The following is a 15,046-nucleotide window of genomic DNA, read 5'->3' on the forward strand; positions in this document are numbered from 1 at the left end:
CATGGCGAGAAGGGCTAAGCTTGAAAACAAGGCCAGTGGAAGTTTCTAGATTAGAGAGTGCAGAGGCATGGGTTGAGGTCTGCGGATGATGGGCGTTCAGGCCATGTTCCAATTAACCATGGCGCGTGTGCATGTGTCTGAACATGTGAGAGACCGTGTGTGAGTGTGTGGGTGTGTGTTTGAGGCTTTTGATTTATATGGAAAATGGAGGATTGCTGAGAAGTATATTCATCCCTCCAGCTCATCCAGTCCACCGCTGTCTCTGTATCTGTTTATCAGTATATCCATCCTTTCATCTATTTATCTTTTCTTATCTTCAGGCTGCAATATTTTGGATACATCACCCATGTCTTATACAGTATAGGAACTATATCTGGAATAAAACACGACGGCCGTTACAAACTCAAACTTGATCATTTCCAATAACGGAATGCGTTTTCGTCCATTGATACCACAGCAATTTCCCAGTGATTACATGTTTTATTAATTACAGCGCGAGTAATTGTACTTTTTATCCATTTATGGTTACATGTAATATTGTAAAATGTCAGCGAAACAAGTTACTTCCAATTATCATTTACATTGTAACAGTTACTGTTACTGAAAAACCACAAAGCCCTCTGTTTTGAAGCCTTGTCCATGGCAGAAAACTAAAATATACAGCTTTACCTTTGACTGACACTGGAGACTCCTTCCAAAAAAATGTTAAATAAACCAGTGCTATCAGAAAACGTCACTAGATATAGGTGTAATGTGGAGTGTCCTGAATCACAAACCTGTGATTTGCCTTGTAGCCAGAACTACTGTCTGAGCTGCTGTTATAGAAAATTAATCTAGAACTTCTGACCAATTAGAAGACAATGTGGTGTATATAAAGAATGTATATATACACATATACATCCAGTAAAGTGCAATCATTCTTAGTTACTTACAGTAGATGATACAGAAGCTAAGCAATCACTGGCAATAGTGATTTCTATAAAGAGACATGAGGGAAAATTTAGGGTTTATAATTTCTTTAAAGGTGCAAAGGATATAGTCAATATCCTTCGAAATTAATTCACCATCACACTTTACATCATATAGGATTTCAACTAAACAGGTTGCTAAATGGATCTGAGTCATAGTTATAATAAGATAAGGCTCGTACCATGCTGATCTGTACTAGCAGACAGTCTTTTGGCTATTTGGTGGAAATATTAAAAGCAACTCATTTTATTGGCCAAGATGTTTTAAAGGGCTTGCTGATTGGCTGAGGTCCACAGCTCAGGGATCCGAACCCTTCCTGTCGGAGTTTCCTTTTTCCTACTAGCTTTCCTGCTCTCTGCATTCAGCATCAGGGCTGGGCTTGACGTTTCCTGAAATCTCTGAACTTGCAGCGACAACTAAGAAAATTCTGCCCTGTTACTCATAAAACGTTGCTGGAATACTATTTAAAGGACACTGCCGGACATTTGGAAGGAAAATTTCCCACTGTTCTGAAGATTCTACGGCGATAGAGGCATCCTCAGGTTTTCTGTTAACTTCACATGGGAAATCCAGGTCAAAGGTGAATAATATGACACCGTAATTTCTCATTACATTATACAACATCTTAGCTTTTTGAGCTTATTATTAAGTGTCGGTTATCATTTTGTGAATACATTTCATTTAGTTAATGGAATCGGAATGTGTGTGTGTGTGTGTGTGTGTATGAATATGTTATTAGGTTGTTGAGAAATCAAGGTACATTTTCCCTTTTTTTAACCCTAGAAACAATGCGCACTCCATTTTACACTTCACTCTAGGTAATATACGCCGTAGATACTTTTTGCTCAGGTCTTCATTCAATCTGAAATCACACAAGCATTAAATTTTAACTCAGTTATGCAAAGTAGCTACGCTTTGAAGCTCATATTGAGTAGTCAAGTAGCCGTACTGAAGCCCAATATTGTGATTAATGCTGCAACTGTAAAGAAATAAAGAACAAGAAATGTCTAGCCATTAGATAGATAGATAGATAGATGGATTTTTGGAAAAATCGAACCTTTCTTAACATACAAATTTCACACAACATAGTCTCAATCTGCCGTGAGTGCATGTGGGATAACGCATTAATTCTGTTACCATCCCAAAATTGCTTCTTTTTCAGTAATAGCACATCCCCAGTTTTATTGCTGTTATACCACACCAATTTGCCAGTGTTAACATGACAAAACAATTAAAAAGCAACACGTCATATATTTTATAGGTTTATAGTTACGTTTAATGTTGTGGAAGATTATAACAGCTATTATCATTGGTTCCTTTATCGGCCGTTTCTTTCCTCTGTTTTGGAATTTATAGGACAAAAAAAAAAATGCAGCCATAAATAAACGTCTGCTTACAGGAAACTTCACTATATCAAGAATTACACGTACTTTTATCCGTTTATGGAGAGCATCCCCCGTAGAAGTCCCTGTGTAAGTTGTTACTATATAAATAATAACGTATTAACGTGTTTTCAGCCGGCACTATTGTCAGAGCTGCTGTCAGTGAATATTAATCAACACTTTCTGACCGATCAGAATGAAGAATTTATCCGCTCTGTGGTTGTATTTATGTGCGTATATAATAGCTAAGCGAGTAAAAGACGACCTGATTTCCAAAAGTTAAAGATGACACCTTTCTTTAAAATTTTAAGCAAGACTATTTTTTTTTTTATTATTTCCATCTTTTACAGTTTCAAAATAGCAAAAAAGGGAAAATGGCCCGAAGCAAAAATTTGGGCACCCGGTATGGTCAATACTTAGTAACACCCCCTTTGGCAAGTATCACAGCTTGTAAATGCTTTTTGCAGTCAGCTAAGAGTCTTTAAATTCTTGTTTGGGGGATTTCGCCCATTCTGCCTTGCAAAAGGCTTTTAGTTCTGTGAGATTCTTGGGCTGTCTTGCATGCACTGCTCTTTTGAGATCTATCCACAGATTTTGGATGATGTTTAGGTTGGGGATTGTGAGGGCCATGCCAAAACCTTCAGCTTGTGCCTCTTGAGGAAGTCCATTGTGGATTCTGTGGTTTGTTTAGGATTAGCATTATCCTGTTGTAGAAGCCATCCTCTTTTCATCTTCAGCTTTTTTACAGACAGTGTGATGTGTGCTTCCAGAATTTGCTGGTATTTAATTGAGTGAATTCTTCCCTCTATCAGTGAAATGCTCCCAGTGCCACTGGCTGCAACACAAGCCCAAAGCATGATCGATCCACCCCCGTGCTTAACTGTGTTCTTTTCGTGAAATTCTGCACCCTTTTTTCTCCAAATATACCTTTGCTCAATAGGGCCAAAAAGATCTATTTTAACTTCATCAGTCCACAGGACATGTTTCCAAAATGCATCAGGCTTGTTTAGATGCTCATTTGCAAACATCTGATGCTGTATTTTGGGGTGATGATGCAGGAAAGGTTTTCTTCTGATGACTCTTCCATGAAGGTCATATTTGTGCAGGTATCACTACACAGTAGAACAGTGCACCACCAATCCAGAGTCTGCTAAATCTTCCTGAAGGTCTTTTTCAGTCAAACAGGGGGTTTTATCTGCCTTTCTAGCACTCCTATGAGCAGTTCTCTCGTAAGGTTTCTTAGTCTTCCAGACCTCAAATTGACCTCCACCATTCCTGTTAACTGCCATTTCTTAATTACATTATGAAATGAGGAAACAGCTACCTGATAATGCCTTGCTATCTTCTTATAGCCGTCTCCTGCTTTGTGGGCATCAATTATTTTAATTTTCAGTGTGCTAGGCAGCTGCTCAGAGGAGCCCAAGTTTACCGAATGCTGGGACAAGGTTTGACGAGTCAGAATATTTATAAAGTTTGGAAATTTGCATCACCTGGCCTTTCCTAATGATTATTGTGAACAAGCCATAGCTCAAAAAAGCCAAACAAGCTAATTAAGGTCTGAGACCTTGGTAAAAGTTATCTGAGAGCTCAAATCTCTTAGGGTGCCCAAACTTTTGCATGGTGCTTCTTTTCTTTTTCTTTTTTGTACAAAACAAAAATAATGCACTAATCTTGCTTAAAATGTTGAAAAGAAGGTTTCATCTTTAACTTTATGCCTTTTGGAGATGAGTTTACCTTCTATTCACAGTAAGGGAAATTTTGACCAAGGGTGCCCAAACTTTTGCATGCAACTGCACATACATACATACATACATACATACATACATATACATATATACTTACCGCCCACTGCCCATTTTAATAGAACACCTGCACCCAACTGTACAATTAGCCAATCTATCAAATTAGCCCATCATGTAGCGCTATAAAATCATGCAGATACAGAAAATGAACATTTGAAGAAAAACCACCACCTGGTCTTTTTCCAATCTTCAACTGTCCAGTTTTGGTAAACCTGCACCCACTGTAGCCTCAGATTCTGTTCTTGATTGTAAGGAGTGGAACCTGATATTATTTTCTGCTGTTGTAGCCCATCCACCTCAAGGTTCTGTGTGTTGTGCATTCTGAGATGCCTTTCTGCTCAACATGGTTGTAAAGAATGATTATTTGAGTTACCTTTCTGTTTTCTTAAATGAGTCTGGCCATTCTCATCTGAACTCTCTCAATAACAATGCTTCAGTTCTGTCTTCAGAACCAGAAAATAATGGTTCTGTCTTCAGAACCACTGCTCATTGGTCGTTTTTCACTTCTCACACCTTTCTGTGTAAACGCTGGAGATGGTTAGCCAACCCATCTGGCATCAATACCTATGATGCCAATAATGAGTCGTTATTGGCCACATATACGTTACAGCACAGTGAAATCCTTTTTTCTTCGCATATCCCAGCATGTTAGGGTCAGAGCACAGGGTCAGCCATGATACGGCACCCCTGGAGCAGAGAGGGCCCAACAGTGGCAGCTTGACAGGGCTGGGGCTTGAACCTCCGAACTTCCCATCAGTAACCCAGAGCCTTAACCGTCAAGCCACCTGTCTGACGGATGGTTGATGTGAACATTAACTGAAGCTCTTGGCCTGTATCTGAATGCTTTTCTGCAGTGCACAGCTGCCACATGATTAGCTGATTGGATAATTGCATGAATCAGCAGGGGTGTAGGTGTTCCTATTAAAGTGGCTGGTGAATATATATACATACAGCGTTGTGCAAAAGTCTTAGACAGCCTACGATGTGATTCTGCATTACTACTGTATATTGGCAGGAAAGAGCACATTTTAGGTTTACAGATATTCATTTTAAGGGGGAACATGATGTTGTTAAAAAATGAGACATATTAAGTAATAGACCACATGTCAGGCAAGGCCGACTGAAGAACTGTGATTTTATTAAACTGTGAGACTGGAGAAAACTGATTCAATTTAAAATGCAAAGGGTTGTCACACCAAATATTGATTTAATGTAGTTAATGTAGTTCTTTACTCTGCACACCACTGTCTATAATGGGTTTGTTTATATATGTATATGTGTGTGTGTGTGTGTGTGTGCATGGACAGTATGTATTCTTATACAGTCCATGTGAGTTCATATTTGTATTGATGTGTATGAAGTAGAAGTGGTCAGATGTATTTTATGGTAAAAAGCAGTTATCAGTTCTCAGAAACAGTTATGATGATGGCTGATTATGATTAATCCCACTTGACCTCTTGGTCTTTTGTTTTTTTTCCATTTCGCGTGTTCTCTCATTGCTCTGTTATATAAGTAAGGACTTCCGCTCTGCCTTCCAGGACAATAGCGAGGGACTTTCTTGTACGCTGCCTCCGGGTGTGTGATTGCACATGTGAGCGTGTGTGTGGGAGGTGAGAGACGTGCCTGTATGAGTTACTAGTGGCAGAACAGGTGTGTGTGTGTGTGTGTACAAATTGAAGTTTCGTGTGGATGTTAATGGTTTGAGTGGTACATGATGGAAGCGCTTGCCGCATGTGTGTTAGTGCGGAGTGTGTGTGTGTGTGTGTGTGTCCTCTCGAAAAAGGAAGTGGAGGTGCCGTAGCTCAGCAGAACAAGCAGAGTACAGCGTTGCCATGGTGACATGTAATACAGGGTTCCCTGAAATTCCATTTTTTTTCCACAAATGGATCTGTTTCACAGTGTCCATGGCAACCACTCACAACCAGCAGACGTCAGGTCTTTTTTTCTACCTGTCTCAATCTCTCTCTCACACATACACTTAAATACACACACACACACACACACGCAGATTAAATAATATGGTGTACACCGTGAGCACACACTGCAGTGTAGAGACCTGCTTTTAAGATGATTATGAAACCATGTGTGCATGTCTGTGTGTGTATGTGTGTGTGTGTGTGTGTATGTGTGTGTGTGTGCGCGCGTGTGTGCGTGCGTGCGCGTGCATGTGCGTTGTGTTGGTAGGGTTGTGAGGCCAGCGTATTGAGCAGCGCACACCCACCCACCCCCCACACCCTCACACACATTGCCAGAGCATGCCTATGAGTCCACCTGCCGACGGCAAACATGAGGCTCCCGACAGGCCGCGGCAACAGCACGCCCCTACCAACGGAAACCACGGAGACGACAGCATTCGTGGCTCTCCGGGGTCTAAGGGCGGCTCCAACGATTCCATGGAAGATCTCCACGGAAGCGCCGTCATTATCCGCATCGGAATCCCTGACCTTCAGCAAACAGTGAGTCTGTGCAGCTCTTCTTCTTCTTCTTCTTCTTCTCTGATCAAAGTTCTGAGAAGAACGGTGTGAGTTCAGGAGCAATGACGGCATCGACGTACTGCGTGACACTCTCTGTTTTTCTCTCTCATGCACACTTAAGCAACCTTCTCCAATCTTCCTGTCCTGTCCATGTACTCATTATGCATGTCATTCCCTTTTTGTGCTTTTAAGGTCTCTCATTTTGACTGCTTTTGCCACAGAAATAAGGAATAAAACACTTGGAGGTTGCAGTTATGGGAAAACAATCCACGATGAGTTACTGTTACAACTCCAAAGTCCCAAAGTGTTTTATTCCTCTTATACGACAGCACACCATGTCGTGTTGTGTAATATCCACAAGACAAGTTAGTTCTTATTATCACTTGTGTTATAGCAGCTACACACAGTCGCTCCCTCACCAGCCTATCATTCTTTCCTCTCTTGTAGTTAATAAGACCACAAATACAACTCCTCCATGTCGTGGAGAAACCGGAAAGTACATCCTAAAGAGTTTCCCGTGATGGAAACCTGACACTCATGACTCCTTCCATAAATGTTGAATAAATATCAGCGATTATTTGTTGTCTTTGTTAGATAGCAGCACATTTTTACTCTGCTTATTATTAGGCTTAGAGTATTGTAATATCCACCATACAAGTCCCTGTGAATCAGCTGTTACTATAGAAACTACAGTGTATTAGTCTAAGCGCATAATATATAAACTTATTATTTGAGTTATAGCTGGAACTGCTGTCAGAGCTGCTGGAATAGAAAATTAATCAACACACAACAAAATGGAGATTCAACAGTGCTGTGGTGTAAAAATTAGTAAGAGATTGACCACAAGGCAGGGTCACGCAAGCCATCATTTCCATTACCACAATCCCTTTCAGAAAATATGTGTGTGTCACAGAACAGAGATGAGCTGGTAGTCTGAAAAACATTTCCATTCTTCATTGGATGGTTTTAACGCAAATGACTTTTTTTGCCTTCATGGACCGTTTAACTCTAAAATACAGTCCCCTCCGAAACTATTGGAACGGAAAGGCCAATTCAGTTGTTTCTTTCATTTTCCGGACATTCCAAATTGTTGTATTGGCTATGCCTGATGTTTGTCTGATGCCTCTGATTGATTTCCCCTTTTTTCTCAGCTTCAAAATGGCTTGCTTTTCTTCCATAGACAGTTCTCTGATCTTCATGTTGGCTAACAACAAATGCAGTCTTTACAGGTGAAACTGAAGTCTAAAACCAAGAGTAGATGTTCAGAGCTATTTATTGTTTAAAACGATCAATCTAACAGGACACACCTGCGTAACAAGAAACACCTGTTTGATATTTTTCCTTGCCTAAACATTTGGTGGTCTGATACGAAAGGTTCTATGTTTTATGTTGTATAACACATCTAGATGTAAATACAGGGAAATAAAAGCTGAATTTCTAAACTCTCGTCTCATATCCATCTTTTGATCTCAAGCCCAAATGTCTTTGGTGTATGGCAAAAACAAATGAATTGGCCTTGCTGTTCCAATACTTTCAGAAGGGAATGTAAATCCCCAATTAACACGCCTTCATTTACTTTATGAACATACGCTTAGGCTCTTTAAATGTGTGCAGTAATATTTTGGCTCTTTATTGGTGCCACCGAGCTTTTTAATCCTGAACTTGTTCACTCGTATAACACATGGGGTCCAAGTTGACATTATTTGGAGGCTAATTCTTTTTAGTTGCTGACGTTTGGATTAGACTCAATAGATTTATGTGAGTTAAACTTGCTAAATGCTACAAAAACTCACTGTAACAAAGTACCAAAAAATATCTCAAATCTCAAATCGAGAGCCACTGGTGTAAAGTACGAGCTGGTCTGTGGAAGAGGAAAGTATTTTGGAGGCTAAGAGACTTTTGTGGAAGCCTATCAATGGTTAAAAAGTGCTAGCTCAGGGATATTAGAATTAATTATATTCAAGTATCATTATTAATGATGATACCTACAAACTACCAAACAGTAAACTTGCTTTACCTTGCATTTAACTATTTTCTGTGTGTATTCAATTCAAGCAATTACAGTGACTCAAGAATCACAAGTGACTCAAAGCTCATATACTCATATACAGATTAACTCACTGAAGAACCAAGGCGTGTTAGAGATGTATCATATTCATAGCTTGCTAGCTACATATTCTTCAGGCTTTCAGTCAATTTTCCGTCACCAAACTAGAATTAGAAGTATTAATAAACTCAGTAATAGGACTAACAGAGGCCTGGAGTTGATACTGCAGGCATTTTGACACACACACACACACACACACACACACACACACACACACACACACACACACACACACACACACACACACACACACACACACACAGGACTCTGCATGAATCATCTCAACTATTATCTTAAAGAACACAGCAGTAATTCTTAGCTATGATGTTACCTTACCTGTTAAAGCTATCCTCACTTTCTCAGGCTAGAGATATAAATGTAAATAATCTGTACCATTTAGACAACAGAAAGAAACCGTGCGTTTGACCAAGTGAATGGACAGTGCAAAGTCTTTGCTCATTAATAGTAACATGGACTAAACGTGCCTTTGCTTTGTTTTGCTGTCATGCTTTGCTATATTTTAGTTAGCTAGCTAACTAGCTAAAAAATTCTCCTTACCCATATGAGGCAGTAGACCGACATCTGCTTCCTGTGTGTGAAGCTCATTAATATCATATAGTCACAGTATGTGAAGCTCACTAATATCACTAATATAGTGAGCATTAATGAAATTTAAATTCTAAATCTAGATTATCAAACAAAAACTGGGGCAAAAACTTTGAATGCTTCTCAGCATATGTGTGTGTGTGTGTGTGTGTGTGTGTGTGTGTGTGTGTGTTGTTATTTAGAAGTGTCTGCGCTTGGACTTGGAGGCTCCGGTGTGGGTGTGTAAGCAGCGGGTTTTGGTTACTCTGACGCAGAGTTTGACAGACGTGCTGAACTATGGCCTCTACCTCCCGGCCTTTAACGGCCGAGCCGGCAAGTTCCTGGATGAAGAGAGACTGCTCAGGGAGTATCCTCTCCCTACTGTCACACCTGTACCTTACCTAGAGGTATCAATTAATACAGCTAATTAATGCTACTAATACACCCAATGCTAAATCTAATGCTTGAAACTAAGCGGTCGTTTTTGTAAAAAAAAAAAGACAATAACAACAAAAAAAAACAACCAGCCAAATGTCCCCACATCAGTCCGTACAGGATTTCGCTGAGTTTTTTGTGATTGTTGCGGCCAAAATTGTTGCGGTTTTTGTGCTTTTTTCTGCGGAAAACTACTTGAGCGGGCGAACTTGCAATTGGCCAAAATTGTTTTGCACGGTCTTTCGCAGTGATGTTTGTTGGTAAATGAGACCTTTTAGCTGTTCTCATGTTTGACACATGTGAATCGAAGAGGGCTTTGGCTGTATGCGCGTTGCGATGACGTCACATGACACGTCTTGGGCAGAATCTGCAGAAAATCTGCGTTAATTTTGTAAAATTGCAAGCTCCTCTGAATATTGCGGAGTTTGCTGTGATTTCTGCAAAATCGCGAAATCCTGGAGGGACTGCCACAAGGTCCAAATCCATGTGGAGACAGTCACACAATACATATACCAGTCACTATAAATGGAATGGAAAGTCTGTTCGTTTTTGTGATTAGTTGTGTCTGATTTGTGTGTGTGTGTGTGTGTGTGTGTGTGTGTAGTTTCGCTACAAGAGACGTGTTTACACTCAGAGCCATGTGGATGACAAGCAATTAGCCAAACTTCACACTAAGGTAACACACTTGACAGAGGGGCCATAAATTCAGTGTTTCATTTGTATTCTTTTTTTTTTTAATCATTTTTTTTTTTTTTATTTCCAAACAAAACCATCTTTCAGACCTCGTCCACATTCATATGGACATGTTTTCTCTGCTTTTGTCTTCTGTAAACAATGAAACTCACTGAAAAATGATTTAACAAGCTGTTTTCCAGGCCTGGCTAAACTTGAAAAAGACATTTTTCACACTCCAGCAACAGATGGCGTGAAGAGGAGAACAATACTTTGAATAAAACTATTTACTTTGATAGTTAGTTTAAATTTTTCTAATTAAAATAATTGAAGTTCACACAATTGAACAGCTGAATATTAAATATTAGAGTGCTAGAGTGCCGCTGGAGGATCATAACTGAATATAGATACTGTATGTAAAATATAAACACAGCATTCCTGCATGCAAGAGGTAGAACTTTATATTCACTACATTACTGCCTAATGTTCAATATTCAGATATTGTAAACGCCCTGGAAATGATGTAAACACACTAATGTGAAAGGAAAAGGTATTTATTTCAAATATCCGTGGTGGTAATCACAGTGTGTTAACTTTTTAGGCCAATCTGAAGAAGTTTATGGAGTATGTTCAGCAGAGGAGTGTGGAGAAAGTGTGCAGGATCCTGGAGAAAGGGCTAGACCCCAACTTCCATGATGTAGAAACTGGAGGTGAGGACAAGATTTTTTTTAAAGCTCATTTTTGTCACACGTTTAGCCATATTGAACTAGTTTGTTTTTGTTATTTATCTTTTTACACTCAATTTAAGGGTTCTTTGGCTTAGAAACCAACAAAAAATAAATTTATTTTTTGCTCTAGAACCGTTAACCACCCAAAGAACCCAGTTCTATTTAGGACCCTAAAGGGTTCTTTAACTCTTTCACTTAAAAGTGAAGAAATGCTTAAATGTTCTATGTAGAGACTAACACAAGGCATTTCCATTTTATTTTTATTTATTTTTTTAAATGTAGAACTGTAAACCATCCAAAAAATTCATTTCAGCCATGACAACTCTCAGAGTGAAATTGTGAGCTGATGGGGATGGAGTGTAAATAGGTTTGGTCTTGGTGGACTAGATCTGCTACACTGCTGCTGCTGAGCGAGTACAAATACTTGCTCCGATAGCCATTGACAGACATAGAAAAGAAGGGTATGGAAGCAGGAGCTCCTACCCGTAGCAGATCTAGACGATGGTGCTGGGGAGGAGGAGGGTAGGATACAGAATTTAGTAGTGTGTACAGGCTATAGTAGGCTGGTTGGGATTATAAAGGGTTACATGGATGGAGAAGTGTGGCTGATAGGCTGCTGTGCGGTGTAAAGGAGCCAATCAGTGCTTGGACGGAGTTTCATGACTGAACTGGGCATGTCTAGTTAAGATCCTTGTGGGTTCTTTGGCTCTTTCACAGCAATGGATTTCCCTTTTTTATATATATATATATATATAACTATTAAACACCAAAAGAACCAAAAGAATGTGCTAATCTTCGGCTCTTTCTCTTAAGGAATGCTTTAAAAGGTTTTTGTAGAACCAGAACATTCATTGAACCATTTAGAACCCAAGATTTCTTTGGCTCTTTCTCTTAGGAATGCTTAAGACAAAGACGAACCCTTGATGAACCCTGTTTCCTAGAAGTGTTCTTTCTAACTGAGAGACAAATTGCTGGCATTTGTGAGATCAACAGAATGTTTGTAACAGACCAGACGTGTGTGTGTGTGTGTGTGTGTGTGTGTTCCAGAGTCGCCCCTTACCCTGGCAGCACAGTTGGACTCAAGTGCTGATCTGATTAAAGTTCTGAGGAGTGGAGGAGCTCACCTGGATTTCAGAACCAGGGATGGCATCACCGCACTTCACAAAGCCGTGCAGACGCACAACCACATAGCTCTAACTGTGAGTTACACACACACACACACTCTATACACACAGTCCAAACCCAACTGCAGTGAGCACCATCTGTGTGGAAATGCATTTGTCTTGTTCTGTGTATTACTGAAGTCTTTTGGGCCAGATGTCTGCTAAACACGAGGAACATAAACATGTGGAAGGGAATTTTGCTGGGAATATTTCCACAGAAAACAGGTTTTATTTGATTTGAAGAAGTTAAAGATTTGTTTTTGACTAAGTGAACACACTGCAAAGATTCTGTAAATTTGTGAGAGATTAATAAAGTGGCAACTGACTACGATTAGCTGATGTAAAATCTCATAAAAGGAAGAATACAAAAAACCCCCAGATCTTTTTATGTACTATTTTCATTGTCATCATTGTCATAATAAGACTGCTATAATATCCATTTTTGGTGACCTTTGGTATCAGGGGTGGAAAATACTTGATTATTTGTACTTCATTACTAAACTGAAGTACTATTTTGGCATAACTGAATACAACCCCAATTCCAAAAAAGTTGGGACAGTGTGGAAAATGCTAATAAAAACAAAGAGGAGTGATTTGACTTATTTGTATTTAAACAAAAAACGTATAAAGACAAGGTATTTAATGTTTTACCTAATCAACTGCATAGTTTTTTGAAGATAAATGTTTATTTTGAAATTAATGCATGCAACACGTTCCAAAAAAGTTGGGACAGGGGCAATTTAGGACTAATAGCGACAAGTTGAAATAAGAAGGTGATGTGAAACAGGTGAGGCAATCGACTAATCATAGTATATAAGGAGTCTCCAAAAAAGGCCTAGTGCTTCAAGAGCAAGGATGGGTCGAGGCTCACCAATCTGCCAACAGATCCGTCAGTGAATAATTCCTAAACACTTTGAGAACAACATTCCCCAAAGACAAATCGATAAGATTTTGGGCATTTTACCTTCTACAGTACACAATATAATTAAAACATTTAAGGAATCCAGTCAAATCTTGATCTTGCCCTCGTAAAGGGCGAGGCTGAAAACCACTTCTGAATGCGCATGATCTCCGATCCCTCAGACGTCACTGTGTTAAAAACCGTCGTGAGTCTGTAATGGATTTCCTGACATGGGATCGGGAATACTTTCTTAAACCTTTGTCACTCAACACCATTCGCCACTGCATCCACAGAAGCAAGTTAAGGCTTTACTATACAAAGCAGGAGCCATACATCAACACTGTCCAGAAGCGCCGCCGACTTCTCTGGGCATGGTCTCATCTGAGATGGACAGTAATACAGTGGAATCATGTTTTGTGGTCCAACGAGTCAACTTTTCAAATAGTTTTTGGACAAAACAGCCGTCATGTTTTCCGGGCCAAAGAGGAAAAGGTCCATCCAGGCTGTTATCAGCGTCAGATCACAAGCGCATGGATGCGTAAGCAGAGAGTGCGGGTGCTAGCGTGGCCTGCCTGCAGTCCTGACCCGTCTCCGATTGAGAATGTGTGGCGCATTATGAAGCGCAAAATAAGGTAATGAAGACCCTGTACAGTTGCACAGCTGAAGAAATGCATAATGGATAAATTGGGGAAAATTAAGCTTGCTAAACTTAACCAACTGGTGTCTTCACTCAGCGTCCAAACACTTAAGTGTTATTAAAAGAATGGTGATGTTACACAGGGTAAACAGTCGACTGTCCCAACTTTTTTGGCGTGTGTTGTAGTCATCAGATTTTACATGAGTGTATATTTTCAAAAATAAATTGCATTCACAAAGTAAAACATCAAATAATGTGTTAATAATGTGTTTTCAGTATAGTTCAGGGTGAATTGAATTTTCAAATGACTCATTTTTTTGTTTTGTTTTGTTTTGTTTTGTTTTTTTACGTTTTCCATACTGTCCCAACTTTTTCGGAATTGGAGTTGTACTTGTACTCTTGCATAATTAAATTTTCACTTAAAAACATACTTTTATGTGTCATACATTTTTATTCAAACCTTCAAAATACTTGTTACATGCAGTCAACAGAATCAAATGGGCTCCCATGCATTTTATTGACATTTTATTTTAAATTACGGGATCAACTTTATCACTTTATCAATTCCCCGTGCTACACAATGGAGTTCTATAGCGCTATAGCTCTGTGTGTGAGTCTGAATATGGATAATCCACCAGACTGCCGTGTTGAAGTTGAGGACGAGCGCTCCTGGCCCTGCCTTAGTAAGATGTTTCAATATGACATATGGTGTAAGCAAATAATCATATAAAATGAAATGTCTCCTTTTGATTCCTAGAAGACAAGAGTTCCATCTAATTAAAAAAACCAAAAAAACAAAGAAAAGGTTCATGTTAAGTTCAGGGTAAGTTTATCTAATGTGCTAACATTAACTGGTTGTATTTAACTAAGTTATCCTGTTTTCTTTGCTAATACCAGGTTAGATTAGCATTGATTCCAGTAGCTAGCAAAAATTGGCTAGGCAACAAGTCAAATTTTAGCTAATGGTAAAAATTGGCTATTTACAGCATATTTTACTTCTGCAAACTACATAATGTTAGCTTTACATATGACTAGCAAAGAGAGTTACTTTAAAACAAAAATAATCTAATAGTTTTAAAAATGTAATAAAAGCTACTTTTCACATCAAAAATGACACTGACCTCATTTTACAGGTTTAAAAACATTTCCTTTTACTTTTTAATACTCGAGTACATTTAAACAGTAGCTAAC

General features: G+C 39.2%; 1 protein-coding gene across 6 annotated transcripts in view; it reads left to right on the forward strand.

The window, feature by feature from the left end:
* The first annotated feature begins 1,166 nt into the window (after positions 1–1,166).
* shank3b (SH3 and multiple ankyrin repeat domains 3b) overlaps positions 1,167–15,046 on the forward strand; it is a 31,276-nt gene continuing 17,396 nt past the window's right edge. For 2 of the 6 annotated variants that reach the window (XM_053650145.1, XM_053650146.1), the window contains exons 1-6: positions 1,181–1,549; positions 6,338–6,609; positions 9,523–9,726; positions 10,359–10,430; positions 11,028–11,136; positions 12,202–12,353. In XM_053650145.1, the coding sequence (XP_053506120.1) occupies positions 6,409–6,609; positions 9,523–9,726; positions 10,359–10,430; positions 11,028–11,136; positions 12,202–12,353 (738 nt within the window). In that variant the 5' untranslated portion in view covers positions 1,181–1,549; positions 6,338–6,408. Of the gene's footprint in view, positions 1,550–5,422; positions 6,089–6,337; positions 6,610–9,522; positions 9,727–10,358; positions 10,431–11,027; positions 11,137–12,201; positions 12,354–15,046 lie in introns of those variants that run through there. The other 4 variants (XM_053650142.1, XM_053650143.1, XM_053650144.1 and 1 more) reach the window with 4 other exon arrangements.

The sequence above is a fragment of the Ictalurus furcatus genome, chromosome 19 (assembly GCF_023375685.1).
Source record: "Ictalurus furcatus strain D&B chromosome 19, Billie_1.0, whole genome shotgun sequence".
Taxonomy (NCBI): Eukaryota; Metazoa; Chordata; class Actinopteri; order Siluriformes; family Ictaluridae; genus Ictalurus; species Ictalurus furcatus.